Here is a 21,354-nt window from a genome sequence, read left to right as displayed (position 1 = left end):
AAATATTTTTTAATTAAGATGAGGTATTTTGGTTTGATCACTTTTGAAAATCACACATAATATCTCAAATAAGCGACGCGATACTTAGGTTGAGTACAGGTAGCGCCAGTAGATTAAATACTTGGGTTGTAGCGCCCTCTGTGGGTAAAGGGTATCGCACGGACGAAGTCTAAGAAACATACTGAACCCTAAAGCATTAAAACGAAATACAAATTTTAGTTTTCACAGATACACGCCAAACTTGTTATTAACATGTGTGAAATAAAATATATATTTTTTCACATATTAAATCAGGCATTTTCTAAGGACTCCAGTCGACTTCCGCCAGGCTGTCTAAGGACCCCAGGATGTCCATGCTCGCCGAACGTATGTGAACTTTGCTGTCAGCCTTTTAATGAAAATGTGTCATTTCTTTATTGTGTAACATCGTGTGTGGTTGTTTGCAGGGTCAACTTAAACCATCGACGTTCATTGCTGTAACTTGAGAAAGAATTACTGTTATTTGGTAACATTGCCAACATAATCGCCTGCTAGCGTTAGCATGAGCATTACTTAAAGCGACGTACAAACACGTGTAAATCTGTTGACACGTGTCTTTTATTATTCTCCCTTTACTTCGGCCTATGAATTTATGGCATTTTAACGTACCTCCTTCTCTGCCGAGTGAACGTTACGAGCGTTCAGTCTACGTACGCGTGTAAGACACTGTCAGCACAGAAACTACACAATATTGCGTCCATTCCCTCTAACATTGTGTTAGTTTACGTTCTGTGTTAACATTATGTAACGATGATGCCTCTGCTTGGTACGCAGCCCGGAGGAAACAGAAGTGGTCCGTGGACCCCAGGAACAGCGCCTGGAGCAAAGATGACTCCAAGTTTGGCCAGAAGATGCTGGAGCGAATGGGCTGGTCCAAGGGCGAGGTGAGTCCTGGGACTCCCCACTGACTGTCTCACGTTTGATCCGTCATGACATGGTTGTAAATATGGTATATTCTGGCTTTTCTTCCGCTTTGAAGGGCCTGGGCAGAAGTGGACAAGGCTCCACTGATCACATCAAAGTCAGAGTAAAAAATGACAGCTATGGTCTTGGAGCCAATGCCGCTGATGAGGTGAGACTTCACTCACTCACTGACTCACACAAGGAAACAGCAACTTTTGGGGAAATGTACAATATGCAGTGATTGTGTATAGGTTTGCGATGATGTAATCATTCACTATAAATACAAAGTTACTGTCTGATACTGTGCTACTTGCAGTGCTTAAACTATTTCGACTGTTTGGTTATGGTTTGCCAAGATGTGCTGTATTCACAGGACAAATGGATTTCGCACCAGGACGACTTCAATGAGCTTCTCGCTGAACTAAATAACCAGCACGGTCAAAACAACAACAGCACCGGTGTGTACCATTATTTTAGTGTGTTTATGGGGAAATGCAACAGATTTTAAAGCACTTGGCTTTGTTTGAAATTGACTAATTTATATTTTGTAAACTTTAAATAGATATTTTTTTTGTATCTTGGTGGGCTTGCACCAAAAACTTCACTGTATTTTACTGTCGCTGTCTTTTTTTTTTTTTTTTCCTTTTTTTTTTGGACAGTAGAGGGTGCTGTACTGCAACAGTTAGAGGAAGCCATTCTGGCCAAGACAGTGCAGAGACAATGCTGTTTGGCTGATTTTTAATAATTTCACTTAAGCATGTGTAATTCATAATTTTCCATTATCAAACTTGTTATTAACAGCACCTCAGTCAGAGGAAAGCAAAGGATTCAGCCTGGAGGAAAAGTCCAAGAAGGCATCAAAGAGGGTCCACTACATGAAATTCACAAAAGGTGAGATTTGTTTTTCTTGACTGTTCAAAGGAGCACAGCAGCAATCTAATCATGCAGTATTTTATGTTCTGATTCTGACCGTTTTCATCATTTCATCAACATTTGTTCAGCCTTTAAATCTTTGAAGCCAAAAGACCTGAAGTAGTCTTAAATATCTCGAGCTACGCCATTTCCCCCACACAGTGGTGGACTGTTGTGACACTGATTGCTGTGTCTGCTGACCCGGTCAGCGCAAGGGGAGGTTATTAATAACTCTTCCCTCTACTTTTATTAGTTCTTTACACGTCAGGAAGTCGAGATTTGCTGGTCAAGGCCGGTACACTGATAAATACGAGGAGGGGAGAGTCTAGTGTTCAGGACTGCTGGAGATCAGAATGAATGACCACATGCTCCTTTATTAGCAGTTGATTCAGACCGTCATAATATATTATTTCTGTTTTTCTGGCTATCCCCACACGAACATTTTTGCACAGTGATTAAATAAATAAAGTTGGAAACTTCATCATCAGGGCAGCTTCCACGGAAAAATAAAATGTGTCAACTTTTGCCTCACCTGGAAGATCTTTTTGCATTTTACGTCATTCAATAGCTACTTCCTGTTTCCTGTTTGGGGCATCTGGCATGTCCATTTACTGCGCCCCCAAAAAACAACAGCTCCCAAGGGCCGTGTGACCCATTAGATGACCCAGCGAGATACAACGTGGCCTGCAAACCCCCCCGCCCCCGTACCCTGTCTGTGTCATTCCTAATTGTGCAAGTGCTGCAACAAGGCTTGAAGGATAAGATGCACCGAACGCTGCCTTAAGTAGCAAAGTACAGTCATCAGGGGTGTTTTCTCAGTCCACCGTCTGTCCGAACATCTCTCTTAATTCTTAGCTAAGCCTTTTTACTCGGTAGATGTGATTTTTTTTTTTTTTTTTTTTTTAAAACCTGGAAGCCCTGCACGTGGCGAGTACACTTTTGTTGTGGAAACGCAACAGAAAGCATCAGTTCAGGTGAAAATGTTGCCACTGGAATCCAATCTTAAGCCAGTTTGACGCACCTGGCAATGCAACAGTCGTTGGAAACATAAAACCAATTTGAGGTGTTTTTCACTTTCCCAAAGACGATGCAACTGTTGCCATGAAACCCGAGAAAGCTGCCAGTGCTGGTTTGCTCTGCCTGGAAACCTGAGAGTTTATGCTGTACGTGCATGGAGGAGGGAAGGGAGTGGGGCGAGGGTGACCTTCCAGTGTACCTAAGCTTTAAAAGACCAAACTTTTTATGTGTCAGGGATGTTGGAATTGTTGATCCTGATCCTCCAGCATGAGTTGATAATAACAACAGCGGTGTCACACCTGCAGAACTTTGTCACATCTCGCTCTAAAGCTTGAGTGGCGAGTCCAGAAATGGTGTTAGCAACCGAGCAGTTACCTGGAAAAACATTTAAAAAAAAAATCAAGCTGCAACGCCTGCTTGCATGCTTCCACTGAACGGCCCGGTGCCATTCCCTCCCCTTTCTGTGTAGCTGTTGCCAAGTAAAGGCTGGGTAATAGTTTTAGTGTCGCTAAGCTCGTTATGTGCGAGCTTGGACAAGTTCAGCGCTGCACTTGAAGTTCTGTACATGCAAAGTCCAAGGTGATTGAAGAATATCTATGTATCTGTATATGCATCAAAACTATGTATGAACACATGGAATTATGTAGGTAACAATAAAAGTGTAAAATAACTCAAACACGTTTTTATATTTAAATTCTTCAAAATCGCCACCTTTCATAAAAGAGTTATTGAAAGTTTTAAAGATAAAAAAAATATATATATATTGCATGAAAAGGTGTGTCCAAACTTTTGACTGGTAGTTTATATATATATTTTAATCATTACAAGGGATTTAAAGCTATTATTTCCTTCTTCTTTTTTTTTTTTTAGTATGAACCAGATGTCTAAGGGAGTTTCAAAGATCAGTTGGTAAATTGGCCTTTATTATGTCTGCAGGAGGTTGGCTGCGAATGTCGCATCCTTCCCAACCTTTCCCTCTCTCTCTGCCTCACTTGCAGGCCCTCTCCTTACCTCCTTTCTCCTTCCTTTTTTTCCTTTTTTTTTAATTTTATTGATAACCTGTTAAGGCAGCCCCGCTCACTGCCAACGCTGAGGATTGATGGCCTTTGTTTGCAGGGAAAGGTACCAAAAATCTCCGCCGCTTGCGTCCACGGGGCCTCGAGCATAAACCTGGTAACCCAGTTTTAATTGCCGCCTCCATCTATCACTTGTCACGGCAGCGAGGGTGGCTGATGCACAGTTTAACTACAGTTCCCCGTCCATTACTGCAGCTCTCGGTGCAGCACAGCTACTTCCTGTTTGCTCCCAGTTACGTGTGTCTGGATGATAGGGGTCCCAAATTTTTCCCATTATATATTCTTCATTTTGCATTCCAGACTCTAGAGGTGCAGGCTTGAACCATTAATTACTTAAAAATAAAAAAAATAAAAAAAAAAAAAAAAAAGATATTCAGCCCATGCAACACTTTTTTTTTTTCTTTTTTTTTTTTTAACAGCGTCCTGCAAAAATACTCCATCTCCTGGACAAGACAAAAACCATGCCTTATTAAGATTTGTATGAGAGTGTTATTTGTCGTCACCCCTCAAGAGGTATAAATGTCCTTTGTGACATCACAAAAGGCTGACATGTGGAGCGAGCAACAGCGGAAAGGATTTGGAGTTCACTGCCTGGCTCGAGTGACGCACCGCTGCTGTTAAAGGGAACTTACACACCTCACATGGGACCTTACGGTCAATGAATGACTCATCCAATGTATGCAATTGTCAATGGAGCCCCCGCGATTCGTCAGTGTGTGTCTCGCTGGTGTTATCGCTGCAAAACGGTGTTTGGTCGTTGTCCTTGGAAACCGGCATGCTGGCGTGTCCCCTGAATACTTTCCACTGTGGGCCAGCAGTGCCCGCGCCTCGTCCTGCGAAAATGGCATTCATCCACGTCTCAACTGTTGTTGAGGGAAAGGTCGGCCTAAACTCTGGCTTTATCACAACGCTGCTCTTTGCACTTTCACCTGGGAGCCTGGGAATTTTGACAGCCGTTTCCTCGTCCACGCAGCCGAAAGGTCAAATTTGGACACCATCTTATTTTTTCTTAAGCCGGGTTCACAAGTCAACAAACACTCTGCCGCCTTCACCCGTCACACATTTATTTTAGTTTTCTGAAAACTTTTTCTCCTTTTAGTTTTTGTTTTGTTTTTTAACTTCAGGACCTGCTGCATGTGCCGTGGCTTTCAAAGCCCCGGCTGAAGTGGAGATAGAGGTTTAAAAGCAATAAATAACCAAATGTTATCAGAGCGCCACCGAAGGAAGAGGATGCAGCTGTACGAACAGGGCCTGGGCTCGAGACAGACGCCTGTGTGCTCCAGGAGTCTTTGAGGCCCGGCTTGAAAACGGGGAATCCGGAGGCGTGGCGTGGCAGACCTCGCCGGCGGTTTATTTTTCTTTGCTTTTTTATCCCTGGAAGCGGGAAGCAAACCACGCCGCCGCCGCCACACCACCGCCCTCCTCCCTCCACTCTGTAGGGGACACCTTGTACCTTTTTACCCACAAAGCAGGTTTTAGCAGCAACAATCACAGCCGTGACTCGCTTGCGTTCATGGTGTCATATCCTTCTTTTTTTTTTCTTACAAATCTTTGACTTCAGGAGAGCTGTCGGCTGTTTGAAGCCTTCTGCAGGAAGACTCGCTGGTGGCTTCCTGCTAGATGCTTGGAAGCACTTTTATGAAAAATGGCAGGTCAAGAGAGCTCTGGATGAATAGATTTTCCTCAACATGGGTGAAGGGAATTTTGCAGATTGCAGGACTAAGTGGAAGCGGCTTCAGTCGTTTCCTGCAGCAGCATTTTCATTCATTTTGTTTTGTCTTTTTCCACTTCTTTTTTTCATTTCAACCATTTTTAAGCGTTCGCCCGTCCGCACGCGTTAGAACAAGAGGCACCCGAGTTCAAAGTGGACTTCATCAGTTTAAAACATCATTATCCGAGATTTATTTCAGTTAGCGTTCTTGCGACGCGCCACCGTCGCAAGTGCGGACAGGCGGCCAAAGCCGGATGCGGCAGCGCAGGACACGGGGAGCCAGCTTATTCCGCTCACCAGTCTTGCAGAAAGTCACTAAGCCGCTGCCAGTGGCAGCGCCGCTGCCAACTGCCCAGATTAACTCTTGTCTGGCCTCCTTTCATGGTCACTCCGTCTCTTCCTCCTCGCTGCTCCGTCCGTCAGCGCGTCGTCTTCTGCCTCCCGACCTCCGTCACCGCAGGCTGCACGGGCCGCTGGAACACGCTGCGGTTTCAACGTGTGTTTCTTTGGTTTTTGGGTTGTTGTGTGTGGGTTTTTTTTTTCTTTTTTTTTTCTTGCTGTTCAGGCTCCCCATCACGACTCGCGTCTCCTTGCCCTAAGCAGCCCAGAGCTGTGTGCGGCGCTGGCTGTGTAACACTATGATCCACAGCGCTATAAGCTCCTCTTCTGGTCTGAGGAAAGCAAAACTATTTAAAACCAACCGGACTTAAAGTTAGTACTTGGTGATTGTTGCTTTGTGATTTAGACGAGGGCTTGTGTCGTCCGCCGGATCCTGTACATGATCAAGACTAGAGAGTATCCAGACCGAGACCAGACCAAGACATTTGGGGTTCAAAGACAAGACCAAGACTTTATATATCAAAGAAAAATAACAACAAAATAGAAAAAGTTACCAGTATCTTTTTTAAATTCAAGTTTGCTTTTAAATCGAACATCTCTTTTTATTTTACATTTTTCTGCTTTCCCAACTATTTTGAAGCATTTCCAAAAAAAAAAACAACAACTTTGCTTTATAAAATTCAAAAATAAATTAACTAGGAAGAAAGGGACAGGGTGTCACAAACAGAGCGTAAAACAGCAGCAGCTGGATTGTTTTCCGTTATTATCGTGTCATGACAGTGTTGGCTGAGTGTTGACTGGAATCCCAAGTCCGCCCAGTGTGAGGCCGAGAGTTCAAGACCAAGACCCTTAAAAGTGGTCTGGAGACCAAGACCAGTCTCCAGTACTACAACACTCCAGCCTCGTATGTGAAAGCTGGATCTCTTTTGCGGGGAAGTTGAGTCGTGTTGAGACACTCGGAAGGAAAGTGGCTGTGAAGTGGTCTCGCAGGGCCAAAGGCCACCTGGCCGGAGGCAGGTTGCCACTAAACCCGGTATCAGTGTCTTCGGTGACATCGTTAGATGCTGGAAAATGTGATACAGTGAAGCTTAAAGTCACACCCTGAACAGAGCTGTATTTTCCTGCGCAGGAAAGGAGCAACTGTGAAATGATGAGATCTTCATTTTCTTCTTTTTTTTTCTTCTCTTCCCCCCATCCAGGAAAGGACCTGTCCTCCCGCACTGAAACAGACCTCAACTGCATCTTTGGCAAAAGAGCGAAACCCACCAAAGCCAAAGAGCAGGTGAGCAGGAACGTTGTGTTCAGGGACCTGAGTGGGGTCACATTACACTGAATATCTTCACTTTTAATGCAGTTAATTGGATTTGTTTCATAATGGACTAATATTCATTTATGCTCAACATTTATTTCAAAGTCAAACAGCACAAATCAGAAATGTTACGCTTTCAGTCCTTATTTTTATCTTTTCCACTTGTTTTCACTTTTTTCCTGTACTTATGACTGAGATTACCCTAAAGCAGGGGTCACTAACACGGTGCCTGAATGCATTAGGCACAGTGTTAGCACCCCAAGGACCACATGAGTAGCCTGCAGTGCTGTTCTAAAAATAGCACAACTCGTTGAATGTAAAATCAACTCGGTGATCTAAAATTCCTTGTAATATATATCTAAATGTTAACTGAGAATGTAACAAACTGGTTGCTCTTCATATGACTCAGTTACCATGAAGTAGCTCTCAGGTTCAAAAAGCCTGGTGACCCCTGACCTTCTTTAAAAATATTTTTTGCCCGCTGACAGCAGGGTTGCTGTCTTTATTAAAAGGAGTTTTAAAAAAAAAATAAATTAAATGTTCCCCTTTCTTGGGAAAAAAAAACAAACTGAACTAACAAACGGAGAAGCCATCCGGCTGGATGTGCACCCAGCGCCGTCACTCGGGCCGTTCCCGCCGGAGCAGAGCGTGCGCTGGGGGGAGGCAGCGAGCGACTTGCCTCTGGCCAAGGTGGCTTGAGCGGCTCTGCCTCTGTCTCGTTAATTAAAGTTGACCGCTGGTGCTGTTGCCTCATCAGCGACTGCTGTATCATGTGATCCCGCGGATTCCAGCTCCTTAGCAGCCCGTGGCCCTAGATTAGCCCTGTCACACTGCGCCGGCCGCCTTAACACCGCCAGCAGGCCAGTGATGGCTGCGAGAGCACCTAAATCCAGTTAAAGGATTTGTACCCCCCCCCGCCCCTCCCCACCACCACCACCACCACCACCACCACCACTGCTCGTCTCTTTGGAACTCGACTCTGTACTTGTGTCTGGAAGGGCCGAACATCGGGTAGTTAAAGGTGCCAGCGGCCATGATTATGGGAGCGAGTCAAAATTTGTGAGAGGTGAGCAAAAATCTGAAATGGCAACGCTGGCGAAAAAAAAAAAAAAAAAAAAAAAGAGAAGTTCTCTTTTCGCTCTCGGCCAGAGTTTGTTTTGGACGCCTCAGATGTCACTTTGCTGTTTGGGCAGCGCTGCACTCTGGTCCGTTTAAATCCAGAATCACCTGCAGCGTCTTAGGCCTCAAAGAAACGATTCAGCACAAACGAATCCCGACTCATTAGCGTAATCTGTCTTCCTCCGTTTCTTCTCGTTTGTGTTCAGAGGGGGAAAAAAAATGTGCAGATTTTAAATGAAGCATTAGTTTAGATTTTCAAAAGACAAAAAAGTGCTGTTTCCAATTGCAAAAGGAGCAAAGCAAAAACAGAACTTCCGGAATAAACTGATGTTTCTGTCTCCTGAGTTGTGCTGACCTCATGTATCCACAGAATGACAATAACAAATGTCGCAAAACAGTGTAAAAATAAAAAAAAAACAGTCTCTCGCCGGCTGCCTCCGTTTATCTCGAGCTTGAAGAAATTGGCATCTTGAAATCCATAAATTGCACGAGGGCGGTAGGGAACGAAGCCCCTCTCTATTCCCCTGCAGGTGCTGCTGAGCCATAACGTGACAATGGCCCACAGCGCCCCCCCCCCCTCCGCCCGCCCCAGCTGATTAACATTGGAAATGCAAGAAATACACACCATCATTTTCTTCCCTAATCGTTTGGTTATGGCTTGTTATTTTTCAGCCAGGAAAGGGACGCCATCGAGCGCCATTGAAAGCGCTCGAATGCGATTACAATGGCCTCCCACGAGGGCCGGCGTTAAAGCCAGGCAACATCTGAGGTGACTGGGAGGGAAGGGGGTAATGGACCAATCAGATTGGAGGCATTGTGCAGAATCTCCTGCGAGTCGTTGCGACACTGCCGCTGACCCCTCGGCGACAACCCCATCCTCGCTCGCCGAGAAGAAAACGCTGCTCGCCGTAATCTCAGCGACGCTGAACAGTTGCTTTTTTTTTTTTTTTTTTTTTTAAACGCACACGGTTAATGTAAACGCAACGTCGCCGTCCAGAGGTTTCTGCGTCCAGCCGTCCGTCAGGTTATCACGCATCTGCACGCCGGCCGACGGGGTAGAGGGCCGTGGGAGCCGCTGGAATGTGGAGGGGCTCCTCTAAAAGCGTCCCTCTCCCCCCCCTCGTGAGTGTCCCAGTATTTCATCCACTACACCCCCCTGCCCCCCACCCCCACCTCCACCTCCACCCACTGCTGGGGTTTTCCTTCCTCCCGCCGTGATGTGCTTCCTGTTGGCCTCTTATCGCTGCTCGCAACACTCCTCCGAAAACCCAGACAGGCGCTCACACACATTCACCCCCCCCCCCCCACACCCACCCTTCACCCCCCCACGTGTGTCTTGTTTATGTGAACAGGGACAAGTGAACATGACGAAAAGTCCACAACATGATGACAACAGCAGCAGAGTGCTTGTATGACTAATTTATGTCTTAAATTGTTCTTATAAAAATAATATATTATATTATATTATATCATATTATATTATATGTAAATACTATGAATGACTCATGAGCCCCAAAAACAAATAATAACAATAGTATTAATTGTCAATCTGGGAAACATAAAAGAAGAATTTTACACTCTATTCAAATATTTGTTGTTCGAGGTGGAGGTTTTTGCGTTTTTAGCAACTGAAATCTCTTAAAAGACGACGACCAGGTTCCTTGTTATTGACTCCAGCTCATACAATCACAGTGGAATTAACACCTTAGACAATAAAAGATTGACTGCAGAAGTTTGTTTTTTTTTTTTCAAGGCCCACATTATGTTTTTTTTTTTTTTTTTTACAATTGTAAAATATTTTTTTCTTCATGAGGCGGCGCCCTCCAGCCTCGGCCTGAGGCTTTTACCCTTGTTTACTTCAAAACAAACACGCGACCACCATTCATTCACACAAACACACACACACACTCTCTCTCCGCCGTACACACACCTGAAAATTGTACGAGCGGCACCATTATTTACACTCCCTGACCAGTGAGGGTTATCAAGTGGTGGTGGAGCACCTGTCCATCTGCAGGCCTCCCCGTTATCCATCACCCTTCCCACGCCTGTGCGCCCGCCCCGTCTCCTTGCCTCCTTTTGTGCCCCCTCAACACAATTACTCACGGCATGACAAATGACAGGCTCCCTCTGCCGAGATATCAAAAAAAAAAGAAAAAAAAAGAAGCGGCCCCGGCCACTTCTAAATGAAGGCACTTTGGCAGCCCTGCGCTCCCCTCGCTTATCGGCGGGAGAGCAGTGCCCCTGGCCGTCCTGCGTCCCCCTTTCCCTTTCCCCCCTCGCTCTGCACTAGCGTGCCCTCCTCTGGGGGTTTAGTTAGGGAGCCACATGGAGGGGCTGGCCCGGCTTGATTTATCTCCCTTGCCCCTCTGCCCGGCCACTCGGGCAGGCCGAAAGAGCCGACGAGGCTCCAGCGAGCCCCCGGCTCGGAAGCCCCGGCATTAGCCGAAATAAAACATTCTGCCGCCCAGTGAAAAATGTCCTCTGATTGGCTAATTAATCAGTCAAAGGGGAGCGACGCGCCCCGCGACTTGAGGGACCCGGGCGGGCGACCGCAGCGGGCCCGCTGATAAATAGACTCCCCGCCGATTCATACATCAACAAAAGTTAGTCATTTTTTAAAGCTGCCTGCCTGGTTGAGAGGTGGGAAGGAGAAATTGTTGTGTTTTACGCGCACATTTTATACGTAGCATGCAGTAACTGAATTGTAAAATTAATAAAATAGGTGTCATTTACATACTGGTGTATTTATTTATTTATTCGTATGTAGTTTTTCTAGTCAGGAAAAATATACTTTTTCATTTGCTGTGATTATAATAAATACAAAATACACGCTGTGTTTGATTTAATGCCTAACTAATAATTTTATGAATTTGCTTTATCTCACTGGAGTAAGAAAATTAATTTTCTGACCCTCTCCGAGTAAGAAGTGGAGGAAGTCAGATGTGGAATGATTAATATTTCCCTTCTCCTCCGTGAGACACGATGTCACCCTTAAAAAACGCTGCGGTTCTCGGAATATGGACTCGTTCATTAAATCTGCAACTCCTTAAAATGCCAGCAAAGAAGAATGTTGTGGCATAATTTCGGTCCGAGAGGTTTGTTTTGACGTCGGAAGCCTCCAGTCAGGCACTCGGCATGGCGCGCCGCGCTCCCAGGTCAGCGCGACCCCCGCGGCCTTTCCCACTCCCACTCTGGCTTCGGCACAAAGAGCCCAGGATCAAACCTCATCGGGTGGCACCTGTTGCGGGTGTTTCCCTGCCCACGCGTGGTCCACATGAAGGATCACACGTCAGGGAGGGGGCGGTGGGGGACGGGGGCGGGGGAGGGGGAGGCTCCCCTAATGCCCCCGTTGTCGAAAAAAAGAACATGTGACCGGCGTGGTCGAGGTTGAAGGCCTGAAAGCAGCCGTCGGAAGGCTGTGGTGCTGCGTAAAATTTTACATTTTATTGAAAGCGACTCCTTCTCCAAATGTCCACATAACTACAGTTAGAGGCCTTCAGCAAGTATTTGTGTGTATTTTTGTTTCGCCTTTTGGTGAAAAAGTTTTATTTTTGAACTACCATCCATGCCATAAAGCCAATTTAAATAATTTTTGTAGAATTTGTACTTACACCTTTTTATGCTTATACATATAATTTTGGCCACAAAGCTGCTTCAGTGGTCATCCAGCAGTGTAAAAGAGAATTTCTGCAGTGCGGCTGGGTCCAGGCCGATCCCGTACGTCACGTCCGGTGACGTGTAAATACGAAAAAAAAAAGTTTTTATTATGCTTTTGCAATATACCTCTATATCAACCACCTAATGAGAGCGTCAAAACCTTTTATCGATATTTGAGAGGTTTTTCGAAGTTTCGTTTTTTTTATTGGGATATTTTGGTTTTGCGCAATTCCAGGCGTAATGGAAACGCAGCTACTCTCTCTCTCTCTCTCTCTCGCCCTCTCTCTCTCTTTCGCCCTCTCTCTCTCTTTCGCTCTCTCTCTTTCTGTCTCGCAGTGCGTCTGTTGACAGGTGCTTCTCATTTTACCGCGGTTTCTCCCGCTCCCGTAGAATAAAAAAAGAAACTCCTTCACCGCCCTGCTTCCTCCCTGCCCCCGCCTGGCCATGCCAACCCGCTGATGTTTTGGGATTAGTGTCGAAAAGAAAAGCAGCCGTCTCTTGGTTACGGCCCGAAACCTGAGGCAAGGCCGCGGTAATTAGCGCCCAGCGGAGCTAACCAGCTAAAGACTCGCAGCCTTCCCTCGACTTTTTAACCGTTTAATCACTCACTCCTTAATCTAATAAATCACAGCTGGAGGGAAAATAATTACCGTGTCTCCCCCCTGTGGGGGTGGGAGGTACTCCTGTAATCCAGAGTGGGAACCCACAGTGTTAGTGCGGCGGTAAACAAAGCGCAGGGCGGCCACGCTGCATGCATAATGCTGTCTTCATTTGTCGCTTGTGATAAAACACTCCACAGCGTAAGCGAAGCAGATTTTTTTCAGCGACCTTGCCTTTCATTCAATTTGGTCTTCAATATTTTTTACAGCAAATGCGTCTCTCGGGTGGTGTTAAAGGTTTCACGTGGCACATCATCGTACTCTGTCATTCGTTTAGCATCATTTAAATATAAAGTCTGCAAAGGACCGAGAAAAAGCCCCTCTTGAGAAGTGGCATAAATTATTGATGGTCGACGAGGATTTTTTTATTCTTTTTTTTTTTTTTCCTGCTTAGTTACCAGGGAATCAACCTGGTTTTTGTGTCCACCCACATCAGGCTCATGAAGGATGGGCCGCTGGACTTTAGCGCTCATCAGGGAGGGACGGCCGGCTAATCAGGGCCTGATCCATAGACCTCGAGTATCGCCAAATTTATTATTGTGGCAGGACAATGAGGGCATACTCGAGCAATTACGCAAGCAACCAATATCGGTGGGAAATTATTGGAAAAGGACCACAGCAATGCAAACGGGCGCTTTTTTTTTCTTTCTTTTTTTTAAGGAAAATAAATGGTCGACTGCAGTATTGTCAAATCCTCATTAACACCTGAGCCAACAGTGACTCGCACGTCTCAAACAGCCGACTGCTGAGGTGCGACCTCGTGTCAGTTTTTGAGCATCTCATTCTTAAATTCTTGAACAAGCGTTCAGCTAATTTGTTTCAGACTCATCATATGTAATAAACACTGTTTTTATTCTCTCTAAACCTGAATAAGTCAGGCTTTTTTCCACCTTTTTGTAAATTAAGGTTTAACAAATAATCTAATTGATATTTTTCGGAGTTAGGTTTCTAAGATCTTGAAGGTTTTGCTGTTGGTTTTGTTCCCTTTTTTCCTGCTCCTAATCCACTGTGAGTTTGCTGAAAAAGGTTAACTAAATAAGTTTCTTTGCTCAACTCAGTGAGCAGGGCAGAAAAACCTCCCCCCCACACGCACACACATACACACAGCGTTCTCTTGGCCGGACCGACTCCCTTCTTAAATGCGTTGGCCTCGGCGCCTCTGCAACCTTGGCACCTGTCCTGCCGTTGGCTGCCGCACGTCGGCTACATTAGCCGCGGAGAGATGGAACTGGAGTGTCTTAAAGGAGGTGGCCTGTTGAATGTCTTCCCACCCTCTTCTTTTCACCGGGACCCCACTGTAGGCCCTCCCTATGTTCCCTGCCCAGCCCCGAGCTCCCGCCAGGGGAGCGAGCGGAGCAGGAAGGGCCCCGATAGCCAGCCAGGCCGCTCCTCCGCCGAAGGAGCCTTATCTCGCCGCTGCACACAGTGCACTGAGCGCATCCTTTTCCTGGGGTTCTGGGACCTGAAGGAGGAGGAGGCGGTGGTGGAGGAGGTGGAGGTGGAGGAGAAGGAGGAGGAGGGGGGAGGACGAGACACGGCTGTGTGTAGGTGTGTTCTTCAGCCCTCCACTCCTCACTCAGCCACATTCAGCTGTAGCCTGAGACTCTGTTTTTTTGCTTTCATTAATTAATCTGTTCCAGCTTGTGCAACTATTTACATTTTTTTATTCCCCGAAAATATAAAAGGTCACAACCAAAAGTCGCAACATAAAAGCAATATTTCTAAAATTTCGACAAAGTTCAACTGCGATTTGCAGGCGTCAAATCCCGTCCTGCAAGAATTACGTTTGCTTTTGTATGTTCACGTTTGTTTGCTGTCAAGAATGCTTGTTGTATTTTTCCCTTTGATTACTTGTAAAAAAAAATATTCCTTCTCCTCCTCCGTCCAAACGTAACGTGCCATTTTCACGTGAAGGAAACTGGTCACGTGACCCCGTACATCACGTCTGCTGACGTGTTTCCACGACACTTTTGCGATATGCCTCTACATCGATACGTCTGAAAACCCACCTCATGAGAGCGTAGTGTCATTTCACTTTTTTCCCCCGCTTTTTCTGTAAAAAAAAAGTCAATCATTTCCCTAAATTTTCACATATCAAGAACAGAGTCAGAAGGTCAATCATTTTAAACCAATTCCAAAGTTCCCAAAAAAAAGAAAATACTCGCAAGGTTGTGGTTTGTGGTGTTGATTTCATGACGATCAGGTCGGCAACAGAAATTTTGCTCACAATCTGTGATTTTTTTTTTTTGATTTTTTTTTGATTTTTTTTTTTTTTTTAGCTGCGGAGTTCATTTCCTGCTTGTCGTTAAAAATAGAGAAGGCGGTAAACCCCGGGACTGTGCGAGAGCAGACTTCAAACGTTGGTGTTGACGTGTGCGTCTTGGTAACACGTTGCCTCCAACAAAAAAATCTCCTGGGCTCCTGGTAGTGCTGACTGGATGAACAGGCTTATATCAACACCTCCCCCAGTGTGTGTGAGTGTGTGTGTGTGTGTCCGACGCAGCACTTTGCCCCGTGTCGGCTCAGGCCGTCGCAGAGTTCCCGAGGCAGCGGCGAGGACGAGCCACGTCCGCTTCCTCCCTGCGTGATGGAGATGTTTCTTTCTCGGCCACTCGCCTCCTCTTCCTCCCCCACCTTCGCTCTCTCTTGAGAGTAATTTCACAGACACTTCTAAAGTGGCTCCCAGCCATTCGTCCCAAATCCCAGTTCCATGTTATTGGGTGCTGTCAGCTCTAAGCCCCGTGTCCTCCCTCCCTACCTCCCTCCCTCCATCCCAAGCAGAGAGCGCTGCGCCATTGTGCGGCTAACGGGAGGAGTATGGATTTTCTCTCGGAAGTTGCTAAGTTTTATTTAATGGCACCTCTCCAGAAGTGGTCCCACTCCCCCTTGTTAGAAGTTGTTTGAGGTCTGAGGTGGCCGAAGACGTCCCAGCCTGGTTGACCTCGGCCCGGCTCTTCGTTGAGCACCAACGGCTGCTAACCACACCATCTTCACGTCCCACCTGGACGGACCAGGAAAGAGGATTGGCCTCATTTTGCTGTGACCCTTATCAATATATTTGCTTTTAAACAATAGTCATACAGTATAGATATGCAGCATATTGACTTTGGAGTGCTGCTGTTTTTATTTTTTGAGTTACGACCTGCAGTTTTCCCAAAAGTCCCTTGTGACTCATTTAAAAGAAACAATATTTAGTCTACAAATTCTGTGTTTTTAATCCTCAAGAGAAATTTGTTCAGAAATGTCAGTCTTTCTGTTTCTATTCACATCCCAGAACTCCTGCTCGCACTTCTATTTCACTGCCAAGTCAGATAGTTCCTCTGTTTCACCCGGTAACGACTCCAGACGTGTTTCGTCTAAAGGCCAGACAAGGTGACTTGGCGCAAAAAAAAAAAATTCATCGTTAAATCTGTTCTGTTTTGAAAAATGCCGTCCATCTCTGAGGTAATAGGCAGCGCGGCGGCATTGTTTAGCGCGATTCTCAGGAGGAGCCGCCGTATTCTTCCGGACGAATCATTATGCATTGAGTAGCCCATTAGGAAAATGAAGACAAATGGGTCGTGGGGGTCGAGGCGACAAATTGTTCATGCTGTAAAATGTGGATTTATTTTTCTTTTTTCCTCACGGCGCTGCTGTGAAGTTTGGCCCCGTTTGATAACGCAACCCCAGAGTAGGCGTGTCGGTCTGTCTGTCTGTCTGTCTGTCTGTCTGTCTGTCTGTCTGTCGGTCCTCACATTTCCCATGATTCATAGTCTTCTGATAAATATGATCTTATATGAGCTTTTATATATTCTATGTATTTTTTTGGTTTAGTTTGTTCTTGAATGTTTTTTAACGACGAACAAATGACACAGAAGGATCACACTTTTAAATTTGTTGTGCTTTGTACAACAACAAAGACAATCTGATTCTGATATCGCCTGGCAAAAAGTTTTAGCCATCGTAATGTGACGTTTGAATCTAATCGAAAAATGATTGGCACATAACATAGACAAGTACCTATGACATTTTTAAGTCAACATCCACTCTTAACGCGCGTGTCAACTGACGGATTTTCTCTTGAGTAAATCAAATTTCACTTTCACTGCATCAGGCGGTCGTCATTGAGCGGCTGTTGCGATTGTTAAATGCAAATGGCAGCGAGGCGCTGATTGCACAGGGACGTTTAGCTCTATATTATCCCCGGTGTTGTTTAAAAGATGACAAATCTCGCATGTGTATTTTTAAGATGATCCTTTAACACCTATTGTTACTCCAACATCCCTTTACGGCCTCTTCTCACTCACCAAAATCTGCCCGGCGATGATTGACGATCGCTCCAGCGTCGCCGTCTACTATTGTTCGGCCGCCTATTTCTGGTGCTGATCCTCCAAATCCTGCAATTAATCCTAAATCTGTCTCCTTATTTTTGGTTATCTTTGTTTAGGTGAGCAACACCAGCGATTCTGGTGATCAGGACGAGACAATTGGGGAGACCAAGACGGTGACGAGCACCCTCAGCATGCAGGAGTACTTTGCACAGCGCATGGCTCAGCTGAAGAGGGGTCATGGACAGGCCCAGAGCGAAGCCCCAGCAGCGGAGACGGAGGAGATGGACCTCGCCGCAGAACCCAGTGAGGAACCAAGTCCCGTCAGCAGCGGCGGCGAGGACTCAGAGAAGCCCAAGAAGGAGAAGAAGAAGAAGAAAAAGAGCAAAAGGGCTGCGGAAAAGCTGGAAGAAGCTGAGAACTGTAGCGCCCCCATCAGTCAAGAGGAGGATGAGCTCGAACAGCAGGAGCATGCTGGGAAAAAGAAGAAAAAGAGGAAAATGGTTGAAAACGAAGGCGCGGCGATCGAGGACTGTGGCGCCGCCTCTGGTGGGGAGCAAAACTGCGAGGAGCTGCCTCCATCCAAGAAACAGAAGAAGAAGAAGCAACGAAAAGAGGATCGGGAGGAAGAGCTGCTGAACGGACACACAACAGCAGCAGCAGAGGACCAAACTGCTGAGGTTGTGGAGAAGAAGAAGAAGAAGAAGAAGAAAAAGCAGCAGCAGCAGCAGCAGGAGGAGGAGGATGGAGAGGAGGCGGAAGAGGTGATGGAACAAGTCAAAGAGGAGACGAGCGAGAAGAAATCAAAAAAGGCCAAGAAAAGGAAACAGCAGTAGTTTGACTTGACTTGGTGTTTGCTGCTCCTGCGGGACGAGTTCCTCATGCTGAACCTTCCAGGAGGAAACGTGTCATTAAATATCTTGGACTCACACGACCTAATTACCTTCTTGTGAGGGTTGAAGTGCCTCAGCGTCAAAGGTCGCACGCTGTGGGTGTCGGCGAACTCGTCGGAAACCAGCGGCTCACCGACCGTTGACTTGCTCCACAGCCGTTTCGAGGAAACACTTGAAGACATCAGCCCTTTGTGATGTCACAAAGGGCACCAAAGGCTCTCTCCCAGGCTCGTCAGCCAGTGTTGGTCCATTAACGCACACACACAAGTTACACTTGCAGATACCTCTGAATACATTTATCAGCTGTGCTCACATTTAATGGATGGAATCTCTTCATGTTTTTTAAAAAACAGTTTTAAATATGAGGTTGCAGCCGTTCATGTGTTTCCCGTCTTTTCCATTAAGATGATATGAATTGATGCACCATAAATTTTGGGAAATGTATTTAATGGTTTAAGACAAAATGTTATAACCTTTCCTCATTTTGTGCATTATCATTATTTCTTCTTCTTCTTTTTTTTTTTTTTTTTTACACACACACATACTGGGCTTTTTTTAAATGTCCATAAGCTTCAGATTTTCTTATTGAATTAGACAGTTTATGTCAGTTTATTCAAACAAAACACAACACACTGGCTAATAATTAGGTGCCCCATCTGAATTACTTGGAACCATGTAAGAGAAATTATAAATGTTTCTTTGAAAGTGAATTGCACAATATGCGATCGCTGTAACTTCATGAAATCACTTTCCAAATAAATCAGAAGTCGTCATAATCGGTTGCTTTGTTTGTTTCCTCCTCCATATCAGTTCGCAATGGTACAGTGTCGGCCGCCAAATTAACCTCGGCGATCATATGACAGGTGAGAAATTGTTTTTTGTCGTGCCCGGACACGATTAGCAGGTTGGTGGAGCCGCTAACCAGCTCATCTTGTTCCGTCCCAGGTGAGTCAAGGCGGGAAGAAGGAGGCCAGCGGAGACGTCCGGATTTAAGAATTCCCTTCACAAAGTTATGACAAATACAAATAAGACCTCTCCGCAGGTCAGGTTAACACTTGAAGGTGCAGTGTGTAAAATATTTTAAGGAAGCCTGTCTGACAGCGAGTTTCATATTTAGGGCAGTGTCTGAAATACCAGGGCGAGATGGCAGCAAAGACCCTGATTGCTCTGTGTATAGTCTGATATATGTGAAAACCGTTCTAAGGGTAGGAAACTCAAATTACTTCTATTGTACTCCAAGTATACACTTTTATTAATATATTAATGGGCAGTATATTCTGTTTGTATTGATACAAAAATCATAAATCAAGTCAGATTTTACACACTGGACCTTTAATTGAAACCTGTACGATAGTCAGCTGACGGATTCAGTGAAGTCCATGCACAAAAATGGGGAGTGTACGAGTCAAGTGCAGAATGAGGAACTGAAAAATCCAAGGCAGCTCTGTGGTATATAGAAAATTAAAAAGCCTTTATTATGGCACGGCTACACAGATTAAAAATGACTGGACCTACACATCTCAGGTTTTTGACTTAATTTTATTTAAAGGGCCCAAGCAGAGCTTCTTCTTCTTCTTCTTTCTTCTTTCCTACATCCTGTGTGAGAGTCATTTCGAGGAGAGTCATTCATTTCAGAACTTCAGAGGATCATCAGCGTAGATTGTGCGCACAAGTCTGCGCAAATTCACAAGAAGATTTTACAACAGCTGCACATCACTGACCCCCCCCCCCCCTTTTTTTTTTTTTGCAACGACAGTGTCTCACCGGGGTCGTTTACCGGCAACTATTCAGCAGCAACACAACACTTTTGTTGCTGATGCTTTCTTTTGTTTGCGAGTGTTTTTCAGCGAACAAATCCAAAGAAATGCTCGAGTTTGCAAGAAAAAACAGAACGGAACAAAAACATTTTAATATGAAGCCGCCCGCTTGCATTTCTCCGTCGCATCTCCAGATGCTGCGCGGCTCTCGGTGTGAGAGGGTGAACGACAGCCGGCCAACACGGCTCCCACCGCCCACAACACAACACAACACAACACAACACAACACAGGGAGCCTCCACCAGCTATTAGTCATCCCAGACACCCCTGCGACTCTCACTTTCACTCCTCTCGCTCCACATGACGCCAAACTGCACGTCACCACACATCACTGGCCTGCCAGTCTCGGCGTACGTGCACACACACACACACACTCACACACACACCACCCCTGCTGCTTGCACACTTCACTCGTCTTCGCACAAGAGTTTCAGCTTTGTGTGTGTTTGACCAGCGTTTCTGGGCTCCCTGCACAATCTGTGGCTTCAGGTGCCGTTTCCTGTTCCTGTGGTGGTGGAGGAGAGCCAGAGAGGCCGAAGGGGGTCAAGCGATTGAAATCCACTAAAGAGCAGAAAAGGTTAGATCCGTCTCGGGGAAAATAATGCAGATTTGAGGTCAAATTTCAAGTACGGTTTGTTGTCAGGTTCATTCTTTTTGGAAATATGACGCACTCAGAGGCCATATACAGGCTTGCTGTGTGTGTGTGTGTGTGTGTGTGTGTGTGTGTGTGTGTGTGTGTGTGTGTGTGTGTGTGTGTGTGTGTGTGTGTGTGTTGGGCCTACCCTGTGGCCTCAGTCCAAGAGTATCCTGTCAACAGGAACTCCAGGGTTTGATATGGGTCGGCCTTCTGGCCTCAGGAGGGGAGCTGACTTGTTTGCTGTGTGTGTGTGTGTGTGTGTGCGCGCGCGTGTTTGTGTGTGTGTGTGTATGTGTGTCCTGGTTTTATCTCACCGCAAGATGTGATCAGAGCTTCTAAAAATTGATCTGCTCCCACATTTGCCACTGACAGACAGACACACACACACACACACACACACACACACACACACACACACACACACACACAGAAAGATGCTCTTCCTCCATTTAGCAATGGGTGCAACTTCTCTTCACTTTCTCGAGAAACGACATCAGTGGAGCAGCCAACGGGTTTGATGGGCTCGCCAGGACGGTGCCATGACGCCCACGCGTGCAGGAAGTACTGGTTGCGAAAACACCTCAGTGTGTTACGAAGAACAGGTTGGATCAGTTCGAGGGAGCAAAACTTAACTGGAATGGGGAGAATAAATAATAATAAAGGAAGGCATGTGCTTGCTGTTGCCAAATCACACTGGCCTTTAGAGTGAAATTAGATTCAATTCATTTTTTCCACTCTTTTCTTGTAGATTCTAACGGGGGGGGGCACTGGCTGCACCCGTGAACTGTCTGAACCCGTGACGTTATCTGCGGAGTGGAAACTGTTTGTTGTGTTGTGTTGTGTTGTGTGTGTGTGTGGCCGATTTTAAGTAGTTGGTAGTGTTGAAATGTTCCTCCCCATCCTCTCTCTCTCTCTCTCTCTCTCTCTCTCTCCCTCCCTCTCTCTCTCTTTCCTCC

At 45.8% G+C, this 21,354-nt stretch overlaps 1 protein-coding gene across 1 annotated transcript; it reads left to right on the top strand.

Moving 5' to 3' along the window:
* The first annotated feature begins 279 nt into the window (after positions 1-279).
* On the top strand, positions 280-18,722 carry pinx1 (PIN2 (TERF1) interacting telomerase inhibitor 1). The gene is made up of 7 exons (XM_076044731.1): positions 280-366; positions 814-923; positions 1,019-1,111; positions 1,316-1,400; positions 1,744-1,833; positions 7,197-7,279; positions 17,171-18,722. The coding sequence occupies exons 1-7, from the start codon at positions 348-350 to the stop codon at positions 17,885-17,887; spliced, it is 1,197 nt and encodes a 398-aa protein (XP_075900846.1). The 5' UTR covers positions 280-347; the 3' UTR covers positions 17,888-18,722.
* Positions 18,723-21,354: the final 2,632 nt, after the last annotated feature.

The sequence above is a fragment of the Nelusetta ayraudi genome, unplaced genomic scaffold (genome assembly GCF_046127955.1).
Source record: "Nelusetta ayraudi isolate G7.1 ecotype Tasmania unplaced genomic scaffold, CSIRO-AGI_Nayr_v1 ptg000082l, whole genome shotgun sequence".
Classification (NCBI taxonomy): Eukaryota; Metazoa; Chordata; class Actinopteri; order Tetraodontiformes; family Monacanthidae; genus Nelusetta; species Nelusetta ayraudi.
The sequence above is the reverse complement of the archived record's forward strand: the minus strand, read 5'-3'. Positions and strand labels throughout refer to the sequence as shown.

What these genes read in the sequence shown, in the direction of transcription:
- pinx1 (XM_076044731.1), top strand. An exon ending in TGGGCTGGTCCAAGGGCGAG is followed by an intron (nt 924 to 1,018) that starts GTGAGTCCTGGG and finishes TCCGCTTTGAAG; the next exon opens with GGCCTGGGCAGAAGTGGACA. An exon ending in CTACATGAAATTCACAAAAG is followed by an intron (nt 1,834 to 7,196) that starts GTGAGATTTGTT and finishes CCCCCCATCCAG; the next exon opens with GAAAGGACCTGTCCTCCCGC.